Source organism: Heterocephalus glaber, unplaced genomic scaffold, assembly GCF_053883595.1.
Source record: "Heterocephalus glaber isolate CG9 unplaced genomic scaffold, H.glaber_assembly_v1.0 deba00001644, whole genome shotgun sequence".
In the NCBI taxonomy this organism is placed as follows: Eukaryota; Metazoa; Chordata; class Mammalia; order Rodentia; family Bathyergidae; genus Heterocephalus; species Heterocephalus glaber.
Window position 1 is genome coordinate 27,104 of NW_028258397.1, and position 20,566 is coordinate 47,669.

The 20,566-nt window shown below is 51.0% G+C and overlaps 1 protein-coding gene across 2 annotated transcripts in view; it reads right to left on the reverse strand.

Moving 5' to 3' along the window:
• Positions 1-20,566, reverse strand: part of Rab7a (RAB7A, member RAS oncogene family) — a 59,122-nt gene that overhangs the window by 1,715 nt on the left and 36,841 nt on the right. For both annotated transcript variants that reach the window (XM_087196923.1, XM_087196924.1), the window contains exons 2-5: positions 10,466-10,526; positions 8,463-8,589; positions 2,295-2,513; positions 1,593-1,721 (exon numbers count right to left, since the gene is read on the reverse strand). In XM_087196923.1, the coding sequence (XP_087053049.1) occupies positions 1,593-1,721; positions 2,295-2,513; positions 8,463-8,589; positions 10,466-10,518 (528 nt within the window). In that variant the 5' untranslated portion in view covers positions 10,519-10,526. The remainder of the gene's footprint in view (positions 1-1,592; positions 1,722-2,294; positions 2,514-8,462; positions 8,590-10,465; positions 10,527-20,566) is intronic.

Sequence of the window (20,566 nt, forward strand, 5' to 3'; positions counted from 1 at the left end):
GCTGTTTGCAGTTGAGGGCTCTCTATTGCTGGGCTGTGGCCCAGGGCAGAGTGCTGGCCCAGTGTGCACAGGGCCCTGGGCTCCATCCCCAGCCTGCAGCAGAAGAACTGCCGAGAAAGAACTGTTCACCTGCTATAAAGTGTACAGCACAGCAGTTTCAGGTACTTACAAACTGGGCAGCCATCGCCACCGTCAGTCCAGAACATTCATCACCCCAAAGAGCAGCCTCTCCCCACCCAGCCCTGGCCCTGGCAGTCACTCAGCTACTTCCTACCCCACAAGTTTCCTCTTCTGACCTGCCGTTTGACTTCAGTGCAGGGGCACAGAGCCCAGGGCTCCTCCAGCCATCCAAGTCTCAGGCCTAGACATTTCTTTAAATGGTACTGTACAGCATAAGGTCTCTGAACTGTCCTTTCTGTTCAGCATCCTGTTATACCACTTCTCAGCTCTTTCCTTCTTACGAGTGAATAATATTTTAGTGGACAAATCTTTGTTTCTTTTTTTTTTTGGCTCTTGACATACTCTGGATTGACCTTGAACTTAGTACGTGGCCCAGGGTGGCCTTCAACTCTCCGTGATCCTCCTGCCTCAGCCTCCTCAGAGCTGGAATGAGAGGTGTGAGACTCCACACCTGGCTTAGACCATGTTTATTTACTTATTAGTTGGTGGACATTCGTTTCTACTTTCTGACCATGACAGATAGCATCGTTTTGCATTCCTCTGGTAGATAGGAGTGTAACACAAAAGGCAAAGGACCTGAAAGCATAAAATCTTACTGGAGGGTGTAATACAGCACCTAAAATAACAGCTGCTGGGGGCAGGGTGACTGCGTCCCCTGAAGTTCCACACCAAAGCCTTGCGCCATTGCGCCTGTGTCTGGGCCACATGGTGGGTCCCCAGAGGGTGCTGTCCTCAGTGTGACCGTTCCTTAGACACATGTAGTCCTGTGTCTCCTGGCGAGGGCTTCCTTTGTCCCTAGACGGAACTCTTCTTCCCAAGGCTTCTGGTCTGCAGGATGCCCCCCACCCCTCCCCACTAAACCAGGGCTTCCTGCTGGTGGCAGACCCTGCCTTGCCCTTCACAGCCCACCTGCTCCTCCAGCGCTCACCTCACCCACCACGTGTGGTGATGCCACAAGCCCACCTTCAGGTGCTACAGTCCCCAGCAGAGCTGCTCCACCCACACCACCTTTGTCACACCTGTGGTCACAGTCACTGTTGGGAAGAAGGCTGGCCGGGGCTCCGGGACCTGGATTCCTTGCCAACATTTCCCTAGATTCCTTTCCTGCCTGTGTCGCTCACTTAACTGTTCCCAGGGGAAAGCGACGTGCCGTCTGAGTTGAAGCAGCTCAGAGGAGACAGCAGCTCAGAGGAAATGAAAGCCCCAATAGTGTGACTGACTGCAGAGCTGAGACACGGAAGCCACCATCTGTCACCTCCCCACAACACGGGAAGAAATCGGGACACTGCAGACACACGATGGTCTCAGCCACAGTTTGTGTCTTCCACAGGATCTCAGAGTGGGGGCGCTCCCAGGAACGCAGCGGAGCTCACCGTCACCCCAGGAGGGTGGCAGAGACAGCCAGGACCTACCTGCTTGAGCGCATTCCGTGCAATCGTCTGGAACGCCTGCTCCACATTGATGGCCTCCTTGGCACTGGTCTCAAAGTAGGGAATGTTGTTTTTGCTGTAGCACCAGGCTTGTGCCCTCTTCGTGGCCACCTGGAAGAGGAAGTGGGGCCGAATGTGCTGTAACACAGGTGGCTGCACTAACTCAGGAACAAGGCTGGGGGGACCCCAGACCTGCCCTGGCCACCTGACACCTGCAGGCCAGCTCAGACCTCTGGCCGAGGCTCCCTTATAGCCACTTGAGAGGGAGCATGGAGCCAGCTGGGAGAAACATGGCCTAGGGTTTGCAGCCTCCCCATTACTCCTGCCTCATCCATCACCTGCACCACACGCTCTGGTGCCAGTGCTCTGTAGCTCCTGCCCCTCACACTTCGCTGTCCCTGCCCAGGACTAAGTCTTGGTGGATGGCTGAAAGGGTGCTGTTACCAACGTAAGTGCCCATCCCCACAAGGACACGCACCCGAGGTGCACAAGAGCTGCTGCCCACACCTGAGCAACCTCCTGCACACAAGAGACCCTGGCTGCAGGTAACAAATCAAATCTCCTCCTCCCAAGTGCAGAAAGGGGCTCCAGCTCCGAGAGCAAGAGGGCAGCCAAAGCCACCAGGGATGGGACCTTCCAGCCAAACCCCTAACACACCCAGCGTCTTCGGTCCTTGGCACTTACTTGTCTGTTTTCGAGGTCGATCTTGTTCCCCAGCACGACAAAGGGGAAGTTCTCTGGGTCCCGGGGGCTGGCCTGGATGAGGAACTCATCTCTCCAGCTGTCCAGGGTCTTGAACGTGTTGGGAGCTGTCACATCAAACACCAGCACGCAGCAATCCGCGCCTCGGTAGAAGGCCACGCCGAGGGACTGGAACCTTTCCTGACCGGCCGTGTCCCATATCTGCGAGAGAAGGGCAGCGGCTCCTGGGGACACGGGCAGGGCGCCCTGCTGGTATTGGGAATGCACCAGTGGGATGCGCAGGCTGTGGCGCCACCTGAGACAGGGACTCCAGAACTCAGAATGGGGCTTAGGGCTGCAGTGCCCAGAGCACCCCTGCATTCCAGACTGAGTCCAGGTCTATGAGGCGGCAGGGAGCTCATCTCTGAGCCACTAGAAAGGTTTTCATACTTTTTCAGTGTTGACAATAAAAACCAAAGCATGGCACGGCATGGCAATGGCATGGATTAGTAAAGCCACATCCCCAGTGTAGACATTTCCAAGGCTTCCTCCCTCAGCCTCGAGAGTAAGTAGCTGGGATTATGAGCATGCGCCGTGAAGTGCTCACACGGGAAGATATTCTCTGGGCAGGAGAGGACTTGCCTATACGCTCAGCCACTCGTGAGGCTAGGGCAGGAAGACGGCAGGTTCTAGGCCACCTCAGGCAACTGAGTGGGACCCTCCCTCAAAACCAAAAATCAAAAGTAATGGGGGTGTAGCTCATCCCTAGGGTGAGTTTGTCCTCCAATACTGCAGAACAAAACAAACTTAAACTGAACAAGCACCATGACAGAAAGAGAGGGAGAAGGAGAGAAAGAACTGCAGCACACACAGCGAAGATGAACACCAGGTCCCACTGGCCCACTGAAGGCTGTCGCCCTCGAGGCCATGCTAGGTTCAAGAGGGAGGCTGGCACTGGGTTCGGAGACTCACACTGTAACTCCAGCACCCGGCACAGGTGATGCAGAAGGGTCAACTTAGTGCAGGTCAGTATGAAGGCCCTGGGTTCAATCCAAAGAACCACCATAATAGAGGGCTGGGGGAGGGGACGACAAAGGTTTTCTTTTTTGGTACCGGGGATCGAACTCAGGACCTTGCATTTTCGAGGCAGACGTTGGAAACACTGAGCTAAATCCCTGGCCCTAGAAAACAAAGTTTGATTTCTGCAGTACCGGGGATTGAACCCAGGGCCTGCACAATGAGGGACAAGCCCAGATCTTTTTCTATTTTTTATTTTGAGGCAGGGTCTCACTAAGTCTCTTAAGTTTCCCAGGCTGCACTGGAACTTGCAATTGTCCTGCCTCAGCCTCCCCAAAAGCCAGGATTATAGGTATGTGCCATCACATCTGGCTCAAAAGCTTTAAAAACAAAACTTGAGGCCTGGAGATTTAGCTCAGTGGTTTTGCCACCTGCTGTGCAAGCACAAGGACCCGAGTTCCATCACCAGTACCAAAATAACCAAAAAACAAAACAACAAACCTTGAATCCATACTCGAACATATTAAAATACACACACACACACGCACGCACGCACGCACGCATGCACGCACGCACACAGAGACTTCATTAGGGAAGTAAGTGTCATGCAAACATCTGGGAAGTAACTAAGCAAAAGCCAAAACCAAAGTCAAACAGAAGCCCCCACTCCCCGGTCTTTAGGGCTCATGCTGCCCGCAGTGCCAAGTGGTGGCCTTTCCTGCCCCCTCTCTGCATGTCTTCATCCTGCAGGATACATGCCACTCTCCTGAGGCTTGGCCCAGATTCATTCCTGCTTTTAGAAGAATACTGCCGCCCATCGTCTATGCTTATGAACAGCTCAGGATGAACAGGTATGCACAGCACTCTTCTATCACCAATGGCTTTTGCCAGGAGTCCTGGGAACGAGACCCCAGGGCTTTGCTAGAGCTCCACCCCCAGCCCTTTCCATTTTGACAGGCTGGTCTTGAACTCAAGACCCTACCTTAGCCTCCCTCGAGGCAGGGATTCCAGGGATATATCATGTGGCTTCCTCTAGACAGTACCCCTAGACTGGCATCACTGAGAACTCTGCCCTCCCAGGAGGACCCATGGTTATATGGAATTCAGATACACAGAGAAGGCCAAGGAACAGCTAAGAAATAAGCTGAAACACTGAGGGGCTCTTCCCAGCAATTTCCAAAGTTAATTGAATTTCAAATTTATCAATGTAAGTCTCTAAGCTGCCCAGGCTGTGCTGGAACTTGCAATGTCCTGCCTCAGCCTCCCCAAAAGCCAGGATTATAGGCATGTGCCACCACACCTTTGTCTGACTGGTCTTTTACGTTTAAAAACATTTTTTTCCTTTTTTCCCAGTACCGGGGATCAAACTCAGGACCTTGCACTTTCGAGGTAGGCACAGCACTACTGAACTAAATCGCCAGACCAACAGGTTTTTTTTCAAATTTTTATTTATTTATTTTTTATTTTTGGGGTACCGGGGATAGAACTCAGGTCCTTGCGCTTGCGAGGCAGGCGACGGAACCACTGGGCTAAATCCCCCGCCCCAGACCAACATTTTAAATATTTTAACAGAAACATTTTATTTTCTATATTCAAAACTATTCTGTACATTTATCTACTCACTACTTTGATGTGACAAAACAAACTTCTGAGTATGGCACTGGGCACGGAGCGCCACGCAGGCCTGGCCTAAGCACACTCTCTGGCACCGTGCTGTGTTCCCTGCCCCGAGGTGACCAGCTGGTGCCGACACCATCCAGGGTTCAGGGTCACCTTCTCCCTCCTTCCTCCCCAGAAGTCAATGGCCCCGGGGGACAGCTTATTCACGGCTCTCCTCGCAGCTGCCCTCTGCTCACGGGCGCTATAAGGCCCAACACGCTGTGCGTACCCACCCCAGCTGGCAGCCAAGAGCACCCTTCTGTCACTCCTTGCCTGCCCAAGGGGACTCCAGGCCACGGCCAGGACCGTGACACTGTGATACTGCCCCTCGGCTCTGGGACCCACTCTCCTCCCTACCCACCCCACCGTTCAGGGGCTCCTCAGGACCCAGCGGCTGGCCACCAGCACTGCCGCCCGCCATCCCCAAGGCTGCTTGTCACCTGGGTCTGTCTGCACACTCCTGCTCTGTGCTCCGTCCGCATTCTTTGGCAGTCTTGTTGTTCAGATGTTTAATGTGGGTTACGACCCATGTTCAACCTTTTATGATTGGTGTTTTCTCAATTCTAAGTGCCAGAGGTCTGCTGGCCTAGCGTGACAAGGCCCTGGGTTCAAGCCTCTGCTTCTCTCCCCACTCCATGCCAAAGGTTAAAAAAAAAAATCTATTTTTAGTCAGGCGCAGTGACACATGCCTGCTATGCTAGTATTCTGGGAGGCTGAGGCAAGAGGATCACAAGTTTTAGTCCCACCTGTGCAATTTAGCAATGCCCTGTCTCAACACAAAAAGGGCAGGGATATAGCTCAGGGCAAAGGCCCTGTGCTCAATTCCAGGTACTAAGAAATAAGAGCCTGAGATTCAACCAACTGCAGATCGTGATGCAGTCACACACATGCCGTTTTTCTTTGTTACTCATTACAGTACATGCACAATGTACTGTGCCCACTATTTACCTAAGGTCAGGTCTTGTGAACCAGTATATGCACAGGAGGCTGTGTCCGGATGAGCATACCAGGTCAGTTAAGGGACTTGAGTGCCTGCAGGGATGCCATGGGGACCCAGGGACCAACTACAGTAGTTTGGAAGTTACACACCTACCTTCCTTCCGTTTTTTTTCATTTTTGCAGTCCTGGGGATTGAACCGGGGCCTTCACAGTGAGTTACATCTCTAGCCCTTTTCAGTTTTCCTTTTGCGTCAAGGTCTTGTGACCTCCTGCTTTAGCCTCTCAAAATGCTGGAACTGCAGACACGTAGCACTGCACCCGGTTTTGTGTGTGTGTGTGTGTGGGTGGGCCTCACACATGCTAAGCAAGTGCTCTTCAAGTGAGACATACCCCCAGCTCAGCAAATTATACTTGTGTTTCTTGAGACAGGGGCCTGAACTCACTAAGTAGCCCATGATGGTCTCAAACCCAGGATCCTCCTGCTTCAGCATCCCAAGTGCAGAGATTACAGGCTGTATGTGCACCCCCACTTGGCTGCAAACCCTTACATACAGAGCACAGTAATGAACAACAGGCACCATGCTATGCAGCACTCTAGCATTTATTCATCCTGGGTGACACAAGAGACTGGATCTTGGTTATTTCTTTAAATGAAAACCACTAAATTACCAGGGAGGATCTGCTGGTCTTCTTCATAACACCTGTTTTCTAAAAGCCCTTAAAAAGCATGTGGAGGGGCAGGGGATTTTAGCTCAGTGCTTTTGCCACCTGCTGCGCAAGCGCAAGGACCCTTGGGCAATACCTGACACCAAAAAAACTCAAGCATGTGGAGATCCCTTGAGATCTCAGATGATAGCTGGGCATAGGCTGAGGAAGATCACAAATTCAAGGCCAATCTGGGCAACCTCAGTGAGACCTCTCAAAAAAAAAAAAATTAAAATTAACAAATAAAAAGAGGCTGGTGTGGTGGTGCATGCCTGTAATCACAGCACTCGGGAGGCTAAGGCAGGAAGATCGATGTGTGAGGCCAGCCTGGACTACACAGTGAGTTCAAGAACAGCCTGAACTACATAGTGAGACCCTGTCTCAAAAAAGAAAAACGACCCAAAACCTGGGGTGATGCCTTGCCCAGAGACGATGGTTTTCTCGTTTCCTGTCTGAGCCCGGCTGCAGCCTCTCCAAGGCCCATGGTCCAAGGCATAGGGCCTCGAGGTGGCTGGGCAGCACAGGGCCAGGCAGGAATCCCCCAGAGCACCCAGCTCAGCAGGGCCACGGTGCACAGGACCCAACTCCCAAGCTCTGCTGTCGGAGACGGAGGGCATCCTGCTCCCTCTGTGGCCTAACTTCTGTCTCTAGATCGGTCACCTGTCCTTTCCCTCTCTAGCTGCTCTTAGGGATTGTGCCTTTGATCTTCTGCAATTTTAAGTTTTCTCCTAGGACATTTGCTTGGCTCTGAGAGTTTACTATGTTTCTTTGGCTGTGTGTAATCCAGAGGCTAACTGTTGATTATGTTTATTTCAGTAGTCGTTTTTCGGTCCTTGAAGATGTTTTTTCATATCCTCATTTTATAGTGTCTTTTCCCACTGAAGACTTCCCTCCAGAGGTCTTTGTCATTATGAACATTTCTCCTGGCATACATTTCCTCATTAGCTGTACGCATGTCTTCCCTAGTTTCGGGGTGTCCCTACAGAGTTGTCTTTGCTATGTTAAACTCTTCAGACAGATTTCCATTCCTGGCAGAGTATGAACTATGGAGAGTGGGACCACGAATCCTTCTATGAGAGGGCAAAGCCCCCAACCTGTGGGTCCATAAGCCTTGTCCACCTCCTCAGCCTGAGAGACCCAGCCCTGCCTTCCGAGCCTCCCAAGGGCTGGGTGGGTGGGCAACTTAGCAGTGCAGCAAGGTCCTGGCTCCAACCCCCAGCGCCACAAAAAACGGATAAAAACTGAAGACATTTTGGAACACAGGCAGGAAGGCGTAAGATGCCAGATTTAGCAAAAACCAAAACCTCAAACCCAGGACAAACTACAACAACAAATAAACCCAGGAAGCCCAGTGAAATCTGAATTTCACAAAAACCATCACCAAATTTTAGTATGCCTTATATGAAGTTCTAATTTAGGGCTGAGGTGTGGCTCAGTGGTACAATTCCTTGTTTTTAATGGTGCTGGGAGTGGAATCTAGAACCTCAAGCACACCAGAAATGTGCTCTACCACTGAGGTACATCTGCAGCCTGAGGCAGTACAGTTCCAACTCTGCATGCAGGAGCCCTTGGGTCCATTCTTGGTGTCACAAAGGGCGGGTGAGGGGTGGGGTGTAAACTTAACCCAGGTGTCTGGTGTATGTGTTTGATAATTCTTTTTGGGTTTTGGTACTGGGCATCGAACTTGGGTCCTTACGCTTGCGCAGCAGGTGGCAAAACCACTGAGCTAAATCCCCGGCCCATGTGTTTGATAATTCTGCCCACAGCCAACTACCCACAAATACAACCGTGAGGTCTGAGAGCGGGGAAGGAAAACACCGAGATAGCGAGCAAGGCGGGAGGCAGGCCTACCTGCATGGTGACTAGTCTGTCATCCACCATCACCTCCTTGGTCAGGAAGTCTGCTCCTATTGTGGCTTTGTACTGGTTACTGAATTTCTTGTTCACATACTGGTTCATAAGTGATGTCTTGCCGACCCTGAAATTGGAGAAAAACCACAAGTCTGAGCCAAACAGGAAGGGGGTGAAACAGACCTGGACATGTGCAACTTTATAAGGAACCTGCTGGTCCTGAAAGAGGAGGAGGAACTGTCCTCACCAGCCGGGCAGTGCCAGCAAATGCCAGCAGCACCCGAGATCCGCTGCACTTTCTCCTGGGTAAAAACACAGTGTGGAGGTGGAGCTCAGCGGAGAGCCCTGGCTTAGCATGGCAAGGCCCCAGCAGGTGGGGCCCAGCACTAGGGGGAAAAAAGAAAATAGTCTTGATGTGTGCCAGATGCTGAGAAGTTCTGGTACAGGCTACTCAGTGGTAGAACCTAGTATTATTCTTTTCCCTTCCAGAAGGAAGTCAGCAAATCACTCCTTCTAAAAGAAGCTGCAGTAATAAGATCTCTCCACTATTCCAAAAATATCCCTGCAGTCTGGAGTGCATCTCTCTTTGGTGGCTGTTACTCAGCTCGATGCACTGAGGCCAGGAGGAGGATGCTGCCCTGGAGCTGGAAATGCAACCTGGAGAAAACACCCAGCGGTGTCATCGGAGAGAGTCTGCTGCAAGGCAACACTCCTCCCAAGGGCCCCCACCCCGCCAAGCTCATAGGCGATGGTGGACGGCCTTTTCCTGGCCAAGGCCAGGGCAGCCTGAAGAAAAGACAGGAGCCCCTGAGCCAACAGCACCATCTGTGTCCCTCAGAGGGACAGGTCACCTTCATTCACAGGGTCCCTGGACAGACAGCGCCACAGCAACTCACTCTACGCAGACCAGAGCAGCCAGGAGGGCAAGAGTGAACGCTGCGACAGAAGCTGTAATGGGATGGGGCCGGCTCATTCTCTTCAGGCCCGTCTGGCAATGCAGGCCAAAGCAAAGTATCTGTCCGTCCTGGGCGGGGGCACGGACACGGGACAGGACAGGATGGGACGGGGCACTTCAACCCCACCCCAGTGATCTGGGGCTGGGCAAAGGCTAGCTTATTAAAGGGGCCTCAAGTAGTTCATATAAGCCCACCAAAAAAGAAAAATCACTCACTTCTTGAAAGAAAGGGTGGGAACTTTGAGACACAAGGGCAAACCTGTCTACATTTTTATTATTTTGAAGATGGGGTCTTGCTATGCTGCCCAGGAAGGTCCTGAGTTCCTGGGTTCAAGTGACCGCCTCAGCCTCCTGAGTAGCTGGAACTACACGTGTGTGTATACAAGATCCAGCTTATTACTGTTTGTTTGTTTGTTTATTTATTGGGTACCGGGGATTGAACTGGGGTCCTTGCACTTGTGCAGCAGGCAGCAAAACCACGGAGCTAAATCCCCGGCCCTTATTACTGTTATTTTAAATATGTATGCCTCCAATGAACTAAAGCTATCCTGAGTCATGTCAGACACCAAGTCTGAAAAGCCTACCAGTCAGTTGCTCAAGAGTTAGTGCAGATCGAAAAGTAGCAGCCAGGTCCTCCTCCACAGGCCTGACCAGGCACAGGAGGCAATGCACCAGACACCCGCCCTGGAGGAGAGCCAGAGGCAACCAACCCCTCTGCAGCAGTGGCAATGCATGGGCATGAGCAGCCTCCCGGGGTTGAGCAACTTGGAGCAAAGGGGCTTCATGAAAATGCCCACATCAGCTGAGTGCAGTCAGCCACCTGTTCCCTAGCAATCATACTATAAAAGCCATGTAGCCTATGAAGACTGCACAGTAAGAGACCATTCATACTTCTCTCTGTACCCCAACAGCAGGAGAAGAAGAGCCCAGAGCAGGACACAGTGATGTCTACACCAGCCCAGGGATGGAGGGAACGTGGCGGGGAGATCCCCGGGAGTGAGGCTCAGCTCTAAGCCAACATGATGGCTCAAATACAGGTGACACTTACCCCGAATCGCCCAGGATGATAACCTTCAGTAACACTTTCTTCCTCGAGGTCATCCTTCAAACTGCAGGAGAAAGGAGAAAGCACAGTGAGCAAAGACCACCAGGAGGAAATGCCCCTTGGCACAGCTCCAGGCCCTCAGGACCCTTCTGATAAAGGGCCCATCCCCAGAACTTGGGACCAGAGAGCCCGGCAAGTGTGGGAGGGGAAGGAGGGGGAGGAGGAAGGCTGCATTTTCCCATTCGATCACTTGGTGGGCTCAGCAATTAGAATCAAAGCTCCAAGCTTCTCTGGCAGCTCCAGGATCTGCGAAGCACCTGTGAGGCACGGTGTGGCAGAGGAAACCACTGGATCTGAACCGTGGCCTCTCCCTGTTCCCTACCCTGCTAGGCTACGTCACTCCCCAGCACAAGCAGCACACATGCCATCCTTACACTGTTCTTGTCTGTCCTCTCTGTGAGGACAGGGTCATTCCCTGGGGCACGCTCGCTGCCAACAAAAGAACACTTATGTGCGGACTCTGTGGATGAACAACGCTGAAGCTGCAGCTAGGCAGATTCCTCTTTGCAGAAACTGGCAGCCTTCCCTGTCCGAGCACAGTGCCGCTCTCTTCCAGCATGGGCCATGTCAGTCTATGGACTCAAGGAAAGTGGTCTCGCCCTGTGTCTTCTATCACCAGAGCCTGCATGTTGGCTGACTAGAATCTGGTAAGCAGCTGGGAAGTATTGGCTGCTAATATTTTTAAATGTGCCTAAAGCAGAGATGAATAAAGATGGAACTAAGCCCAACAGACAATGGGGAAGAAGCAGCAGATCACAGGGTTGAGGCCAAAAAACTGAGCCTCACCTCTTTTCCTGACACCTGCTCTTTCCCAGCAGGTGGCATTGTCCCCAAGATTATGGACTGACAGGACATGTTAGACCCCACTGATCCCACTGTTGTCCTGCAGGCCAGGGAGGGTCAGGTAAGGGCCCTGTGCCTGGAAGTGACCTCCACAGCTTCCAAATCCATCTCTGGCTATGGGGACGGGACAGTGTGGGAAAGGGAGCCAGGCCTCGTGACCACCCATGAAGGTGATGCTGTCTCAATGCCCAAGGCTGGGAGCCAGGGCTGGCCCAGGAAGACACTGCATCTCAGCTGCCTGGCTTTGCCCAGACAGCTCCTCATGGGTAGGGGCAGCAGAAAACGGCCTCAATCTTTTTTGGTCCTAGCTGGGCAGTGAGGCAGAGGCTGTACCCATACCCAAGCCCCTAATTGTATGTGGAGCCTCACTGCCCCCTCCTCCCCAGGGACTGCATTGACCAACGCGTGTAGGTTCTGTCACCCACTCACTGCAAGCTGGAGGCCACACATGGCGCCAGCGCGAGGTCCAGAGCCAAAGATGGGCAAACTGCAGAGATGAGCAACTCTACAAGCTTTGATGAAGAACACGCATGAGCTCGCCACCCAGTGTGTGGGGAGGCTCCGCATCACCTGTCACCAATGTTCCTGGCACGCTGACGCTGCTGGCTAAGGCTCCAGAGAAGGGAGGACTGCTCCTCTGCCTCTGCACTCTGCACTCCCACAGGACCCGTCCCTGCCTGTTTCTTTCCTGAGTCCCGGCCCTCACAGCCCACCAGCAATACCCATACAGCACCAAACATGGCTGACCCTCCTGTGCAGGGGACGTGCCACCCCAGACCACTTTCCTCACCTGTGAACCCCAGCAACATTGATCCCAGAAACTCTGAGGACGCCCAGGTCCTCCAGATCCTGCTACAGCAGGAACCCATGACAATGTTCCTCGTTTAAAACAGACGAGGGAGTGGGCCCCCATGAAGAACACCGTGACCTGCCTGTGGGGTCTGCAGGTGGTGCCTGGCAGCAGATGGCCCACGCTCCAGGAGACTAGAGGCCCCAAGACCTGACCCAGGCCCCTCCCAAGTAAGCAAGTCCTCCACAGAGCTCCATGGACTCCCACGACGGATGCCGCCAGCACAGCAAGGGCACCTCGCCCCATGCAGCACACACGGACCCCTGGGTGCTGTGCCAACCGGGAGACAGAGACTGCCAGACACAGGGCGCTGAGTCTGCCTGGACCAGAGGGAAACAGCTAGAAAGCGAACCAAAGGCTACATTTTCAGGCTGGCCCGAGGTTTCTGTCCACCAGGGCACACAGATGCAGCTCGGGAACGGAGTTACTGAGTTGAACTTCAACATCTTACAGACCTCTGCTAACTCACTTCTTGAAGAATGTTCCAATTTTTACTGCACTCATCACTGTAGTGGTTCACTGGGGTACAAGGATTAAATGACAGAAATTATTATTCTACTGTGATGAAGAAAATCTGAATAAAGGAAGACATTTTTTAAGTAGGAAACCTTAGGGCCGGGGATTTAGCTTAGTGGTTTCACCGCCTGCTGCGCAAGCGCAAGGACCCAAGTTCGATCCCCGGTACCAAAAAAAGAAACTTTAGTGTAATGAGGTGAACTCTCCCCTATTAAAAAAAATTTAAAAAAAATTCTATCGGGCCAGGGATTTAGCTCAGTGGTTTCGGTGCATGCTACGCAGGTGCAAGGACCCGAGTTCGATCCCCAGTACCAAAAAAAAAAAAAAAAAAATTCTAGCAGCTGAGCAAGGTGGCAGGCCCCTGTTACCCTAGCATTATGGGAAGCTGAGGCAGAAGGACAGAAAGTTTAAGGCCAAGCTGGGCATGGTGGCACACACCTATAATCCTGGCACTCAGAAGGCTAAGGCAGGAGGACTGCCTCAAATTCCAATGCCAGCCTGGGCTACATAGTGAGTTCGAGGTCAGCCAGAACTACATAATGAGACACTGTCTCAAAAAAATAAAAGTTCAAGGCCAACCTGGAAAGGGGGTGGGAGTGGGAGCTGGCAGTGAAGCTTGGTGGCAGAGCGCTGGCCTAGGGTGCGTGAGGCCCTTGGCTCACTCCTTACTCCTCGAAGAAAAAAAATAAATCTAAGGGGTTTTAATTTAATGAAGTAGCTCTAACTGTACTCATAACTGTATTCAAAATGGATGTATAGTAAGCCCCCTCTTTTCTTCCCCACCACAGACAGTAATGGCAAGGGATTTGCCCTAATTGTCTTAGAAAGTATGTTACAGAAGCAAGCTGGACATGATGGTACCCACTTCTAGTCCCAGCTACTGAGGAGGCTGAGACAGGAGGATCACTAGAGCCCAGGAATTTGAGATCAGCTTGGACAATATAGTGAGAGCCTGTCTCAAAAAAAAAAACAAAAAAAAAAACCAAAGCAAAACAAAACAACACAGTATACATAGTGTGAGGTGGGAATAAGATTAAATAGATTAGTGAAAGAGACTTCAGAAATTTAAAAATTTTTCTTTTCAGTGCTGGTGATTTAGTCCAGGGACTCATCCGAGCTAGGTAAGTGCTCTATCACTGGCTACATCCTTAGCCCTTTTCATGTTGGCCTTAATATTGAGATCTTTCTGCCTCAGCCTCCTGGGTATAGCTAGAATTTCAGGTATGTGCCACCATGGCTGGCTAGAAATGAATAATTTTGACAAATACACCATTATAAGATTCAGGTAAAAAATGGACAGTTCACCAAGTGGTGAGAGCCAGAAAATTTCAGTGAGAATTAAGATCCCTATACTTCATCTTTTTTTTTTGTACCGGGGATCAAACTCGGGACCTTGCGCTTGCGAGGCAGTCGGTGGAACCACTGAGCTAAATCCCCAGCCCTATACTTTATCTTTCAAAAAAAGATTTGCAAAGGAGTTTTTAAAGATTTAAACATAAAAATGGTTATAAATGAACTGAAAGGGATACACAAGTCCTAGCAAGTTTATCTGGGTAGTAGAATTACGAATGGTTGTTTCCTCATACAACATGAGCTTACTGCAACTTTTTGAGGGGGAGGGTGTTTTTGTTTTTTTTTTCCGGTACTGGGCATCAAACTCAGGACCTTGTGCTTGCAAGGCAGGTGCGGTGCCACTGAGCTACATTCCCAGCCCTGAGGGGGAGGTTTTTTAAGACAGGGTCTTGCTATGTAGTTCAGCCTGGTCTTGAACTATGTAGCTCAGGCTGTCGAATTTGTGGTAATCTTCCTGCCTCAGCCTCCTCGGTTCCAGGATTACAGCTGTGCCCCACCATGTCCCACCCTTACCACAACTTTTAGAGCAGCACGTTACTTTTTTTAGACAGAGTCTTGCAGTGTAGTCCAGGCTGGCCTTGAACTCACCTCGAAGCCTAGACTAATACTGAACAGGCAATGATCCTCCTGCCTCAGCCTCCCAGGTGTTGGGATGACAGGCCTGTGCCACCATGGCTGGTGAGAGGAACATTACTTTTACAATCAAAAAGCTGTCAAGCTAATTTTTTCAAGTAAGACAAACTGCCCCAAAGCAGACCCACTCTAGGGCCTGCTAAGCACCTGGGAGCTGATGCAAATGGCACTGAGCAGCAGGCTGGAGGAATCCCACATCTCATTCACCAGGACACCCATAGTTTGAAACTAGAGAAGTTCAGGGCTCTGTTAGTACTTCATGTTCTCCAGGATTAAGAACCAGGCTCTTGTTTATAGAAGAGCGCTACGAAACAAACCCAAACCCAAACCTAACTAAATAAACACATATAACTTCTCCACAGGAGGCAGCCCAAGCAGAGGTGACTACACAATATCCATTGGCAATTTCTGCTTCTGTTACCCACTTCTTGGCTTTTCGTTTGTTGGTTTTTGAGATAGGGTCTCCCTATGTAGATCACACTGGCCTCAAAGTAGCTGCAATCCTCCTGCATGCTCCACCATGCCCAGCTACTTTTTTGTTGTTGTTCTGGGGGATCGAACTCAGGACCCTGGACTTGCCAGGCAGGTGCTATGCTGCTGAGCTACATCCCCCCCACCCCCCAACCGCCACCCTTGTTATACATTTCTATTACCACTTTCAGGGATGTCCCGGGACATTATCATTTAAAATCCTACCATGCTGGGGCCAGGGATTTAGGTCAGTGGTTCCTACCACCTGCCTCGCAAGAGTTCTATCCCTGGTACCAAATAAATAAAATAAAATAGTAAAGTAAAGTAAAAGTAAAAAGTAAAGTAAAATAAAATAAAATAAATAAAATCCTACCACGCTGAGATTTCTAACTGGCAAACAGCTCTCCAAAGCACAGACCACTTCCCCTGGAGGAGTATGCGGCAGGCTGAGCAGAAAAGAAGGGAGGGTTTCTCCAGGCCTGACAAACTTCTGTGGCAACTGTATTTTGGATTAAGGCTTGATAATCATCTCTGGCTATCTCTGATAATCAGACTCTGGGCTAGAGAGTGAACAAGACTGTTTTGCTACCATAGAAATTTGAAGTTACAAACATGTAGCACATACCAGGTGTGGTGGCACACACACTTGTAATCCCACCACTCAGGAGGCTGAGGCAGGAGGATTGCCACCAGTTCAAGGCCAGCCTGGAGAGTACAGCAAGACCCTGTCTCAAAACAAAACAAAATCTATCATAGACCTAACAAGGAGATCTAAGTAAAAAATGTTTATGAATTTGATAAAAACAGGAAGTTCCTATGATCAGTTTGAGAATGAATCAGAGGAAGAGATAATACAACTATGTGTGTGAGCTCCAGTCCTAGAGGAACTCAGGTGACTTGTTCACAGATGGAGCCCCCAGCCAATGCAACTCAAGTGGCAGCAGGAGCAGCTGGACCCCCCAGAGGCGCCATGACGGGGCAGGAGGTGAACCCAAAGCGATCTCAACACCACTGTCCACAGGAGGGTAGGCAGGAGATGCAGAGAACCAGGAAATCACAGATACCAGGCTTGCACGGTGCCCTCGGGAATCCAGATGACAAGTGAAGGAAGACAAGAGCTGTGTACCTCAGGGAACTCTGTCCCCAGCTGCCCCTCCTGGTGCCACTCCTCTAGGAAATGAGGGTCCTGACACTCAATGCCACGGGGCGGGGAGGTTAGGGTGTCACACATCCACTAAGTGTGAGGTTGCAGATGGCCACTTTAACCCCCAAGGGTTAGCATATCCAGGAAAAAACTACTTGGGCAGGAACACGATGGGTTGATGTGAAAATAAAAATGGCTTAAAATTTCTATGCCCAAAGGAAAGGCAAGAAAAACAGTATCACGCACACCTTGAGATCATGCCCAAGCTTAAACAGCACATCATTTCTCTTATATGAGAAACCCAAAATACAGCTTTTAAAAACAAAAGACAATAGGAAACAGGGAGCTAGATCTTTTGCAAATGGGAAGGGGATGGGGAAGTGTGGTAATGGGGACCTAAAAAAGAATCAAGATCTGCTAAGTACTGTACAGGTACTTTCTCCCTAAGATTTCGAATGTAAACATTACTACTATTTGCAAACATTTACTAAAAAAAATTTAAAAGAATAAAGATAGTATTAAATTTAAAAAAAGACAGAGACTATCATTAAATAATGGGAAGCTATAGAATTAAAACTCAAAGGTCCCAAGTTCAATCCCCGGTACCTAAACAAAGCAAAACAAAATTGAAGTCATAAAGTCAACCATCAGCAAAACTGTTCCAATGATTACAAAAATGAGACAAACCGGAGATGCCTGCCAGCAGCAAATGCAGGTGCTGTGCAAGGACATGAAGAAGAACAAAAATGTGGGCTGCAGAGCAATATACTAAAGGGGACAAGAGACAGGGGGCTCATTCTGGGGAGGAGGGCAGAGCCAGCTCAAAACACTCAGAAGGCAGAAGGAGCAACTGGTCAGGACCAGCGAGTCTACCTCTAAACATGCAACAGTTAAACAGTGATTTCAGCAATTCGGCCATGCGTACTTTTCTTTTTTGGACAAAGTCTTGCTATTTTCTCCAGGCTGGCTTTGAAATTGTGACCCTCTTGTCTATGTCACCCAAGTGGCTGGATTACAGGTGTGCACACCTGCTTACCTGTTTGTTTTGTTTTTTTGTATTACAGGAGTTTGAGCCCAAGGGCTCACACATTCTGCCACTGAGCCACATCCTCAGCCCTTTTATTTTGAGACAGGTTCTCATAAAGTCACCCAGGCTGACCTCAGGCCTTTGCCTCAGCCTCCAGAGTAGCACGGATCACAGGTGTGTGCCCCCACACTGCTCCCCTGCTCCCCATAACCAGCCTTAGCCTTGTTCCTATTACTCTGCTCTCCCCTAGGTCACTGCTGGGCCCAGAGCCTTCCATGCTTGTGTGTGGTCAATCCCTAACTTCCCTTCATCCAACACAACTACTTTAGAAGTCAAACACTCCGGGGTCTGTCTGTGAGCCCCACACCTTCCTTCCAGCAGTCTCTACTCCACTGCTTTGCACTGCCCTGGGCACCAGATGATCCACACCCGCCCTGGGCCACTCGACCAGCCCGGGAGAGGGGGGTTGGTGTGAGAAGGGTCCCCTTCAGGGATGGTCCTCTGCCACATGGCCCACAGGCAGCACAAGACTGGGGTAAGATGATGTCCCCCTCTGCGGCGGTTCCTGAGTCAGGTCCTCCCCCAGAGCTCTGCTGCTCCTCTGTGTGATTCTATGGAATGACCCCCCACCTCAGGTACTGAAATCTATGCCAGTAGAAATCAAGAGAAATAGCATCAAGTGCACCAAGTCAAACCTTGCTGTGAGCAGGACATACTACATCTATGTCACTGTTTACTGGGGAGGTCCCTGTGGGGAGGAAAGCACGGCAAGTCTTCCCAGCAAAGGCCCGTGGGCAGGATGGAGGGAGAGCCTGATAACTCGAGGGCCACATCACAAGATCCTAAAGCCACCAAGCAATGAGGAGCCCGCCCTGTGGAGGGTGACAGGTGGGAGTGTCTCAGGTATGGAGCCATCACCCTGCTGGGTGGTGAGGAGGCCACTTCTGCTTCACCGCTGTGCCAGAGGAGTGTGGAGGGGAGGGAGGCTGGGGTGCTTCCGGGGCAAAGTCAACGTGGACAGCAGTGAGCAGTGGGCTGATCCAAGTGGGTGGGAAGTGGGAACACCACAGACCAAGAGGGGGCCACGGAACCCTGAAAAACAGCCAGGTGGTTTTGGGGAGGGATTATTTAATTTTAGACATGCTACATTTTAGCCTGTGCTCGCCATCAGTGGTTTTGGTTAATGGTCCGTCAGTGTCTGGCAAATAAATCGGTATTCACATACTCCAGGAGGGGTGAGAGGAGTGATAAAGGGCCCCAGAGCCATTGTGGGTGGAGCTATCTGTGACCTGCAAGGGTGGAACCAGCCCAAAGAGGGAGCCTCCTCTCAGGGGCACATCTGTGGCCGGGGCAGGAGCGGGGATTGTGGCATTCCTTGCCTGCTGAAGCTGAGCGTGCTGTGAGAAGTTCAAGAGCCGCTGCTTTTGTGGAGGACTCAAGGATCTGGTAGGGAACACTTACAAATGCGTACTCAAGTGTTTCCACACTACCACATACAGGAATTCCCAGACTATGGAGAATCTCATCACCTGGGGTGATCGAGCAGCTGCATCTATATTTATTTATTTATTTATTTATTTATTTTATTTAGGTACCGGAGATCGAACTCGGGTCTTTGCGCTTGCGTAGCAGGCAGCGAAACCACTGAGCTAAATCCCCGGCCCATGCATCTACTTTTAAAGATACAGACGTATTTAGTTGTATCTTCAGTGTCACTGTAACAGAGGGAATGGTTATTTGGGCTATGATTTTACAACTGAAGCCTAATGCCTATGCTAAACTGGGAAAGCTAGCATTCAGTAGACAGGGAACAATACAGAAGGCAACACAAAGCAGGCCCCGCCTTCTAGAGGTACACTGGTGGGCCAGACGACCTCATCAAGGCACAGGGCAGCACAAGCACTACCAGCAGCGCTTCCCAAGGGTCCCTAAATGCTACACCGCAACACTGAGCCATGGTCCCTGCAATGCCTGAGGAGGACTGGGGCTTCTCAGGCAGTCAGAATCAGTGGAGACATTTTACTTGTTGTTAATCCTTACAAGCTTCAGAGCAGCCCTCGGGAAGCACTGTGGGAAATGTTAAAGGGACTGGGATAAAAAAGAACAGACTGGGAGGGTCAGGTCAGAGAGCAAGAGGTTAGAGTATGGGGGCCTGGACCAAGGAGACAGCTGGGACACAGGAACAGGGCCTGAGGGTATGGGCCACCAATGCCTGAGCTAGCAAACAAAAGCCATGAACAGTCAGACCTGACAACCTTTCTCCAGCAGACTCCACCCACAGCCCCAAAAGCCTCGGCTCAGGGGAGCAAGCCACTCCTCCCTGGGGTCCACCCACGTTGCACCCTGACAGCTGCTCACTTGGGAGGGGGAGGTCCCCTGCCACACCCCAAACCACACCCCAGGCGCTTGTTGCTCTCACTACCCACTCACCTGGGGTCACCCAAGTCAGGAGTGGGGCAGCTGGGAGGAGAAGCACTACCCCTGCTGCCCTCATTACAGATGTCACCTTAGGTTACTACTTCCAGCAGGGCCTGCTGCAGGCAGTGGCTTGGTAAACCACTGCACAGAGGGGGCGCACACACCAGAGGCCAAAGGAGGGACAATGGCACGTGGTGGTCCTCTTCTATTTACACGCAGGCTTCTAGGTCTCTGCCAGGCAGGGGTCACTTCTAGGCATAACTGAGGGCAGAGAGCCTTAGTTTCCTCTTGGGATTCAAACAGATTTTAGGCCTCCTGTCCATTACGACAGTCACACACACCACAGTAAGTAAGAAAAGCTGGGTGCACAGCGGGAGTAACAAGTATTGCCCTGCTCTCACTTAAAAAGACTGAAACATAGGTCAGATCCAAAGGGTCACCCAAAGTCTCCTGTGTTCAGAAGTGGGGCCTGATTAGAAGAGAAGAGTGACTCGGGGCGTGGCCCGGAAGGGTCTGCTTTTGTCCCTGGCTCCTCCCTTTGCTCTGCTTCCTGACTGCCCTAAGTTGAGCAGCTTTCTTCCACCAGGCTCTCCTCCATGCAGTTTCTGCCTAGGAGTCAGCATATCACCAACTAAACCCTCTGAAGCTGTGAGCCAAAAATAAACCTCTCTGCCTTTTAAATTGTGGGTGTTAGTGTTTTATTCCAGCAACAAGAAAGTGGACTAATTATTTTTGTTTTTTAATGCTGGGGTTGAACCCAGGCCCTTGAGCATGCCAGGCAGGCACTCT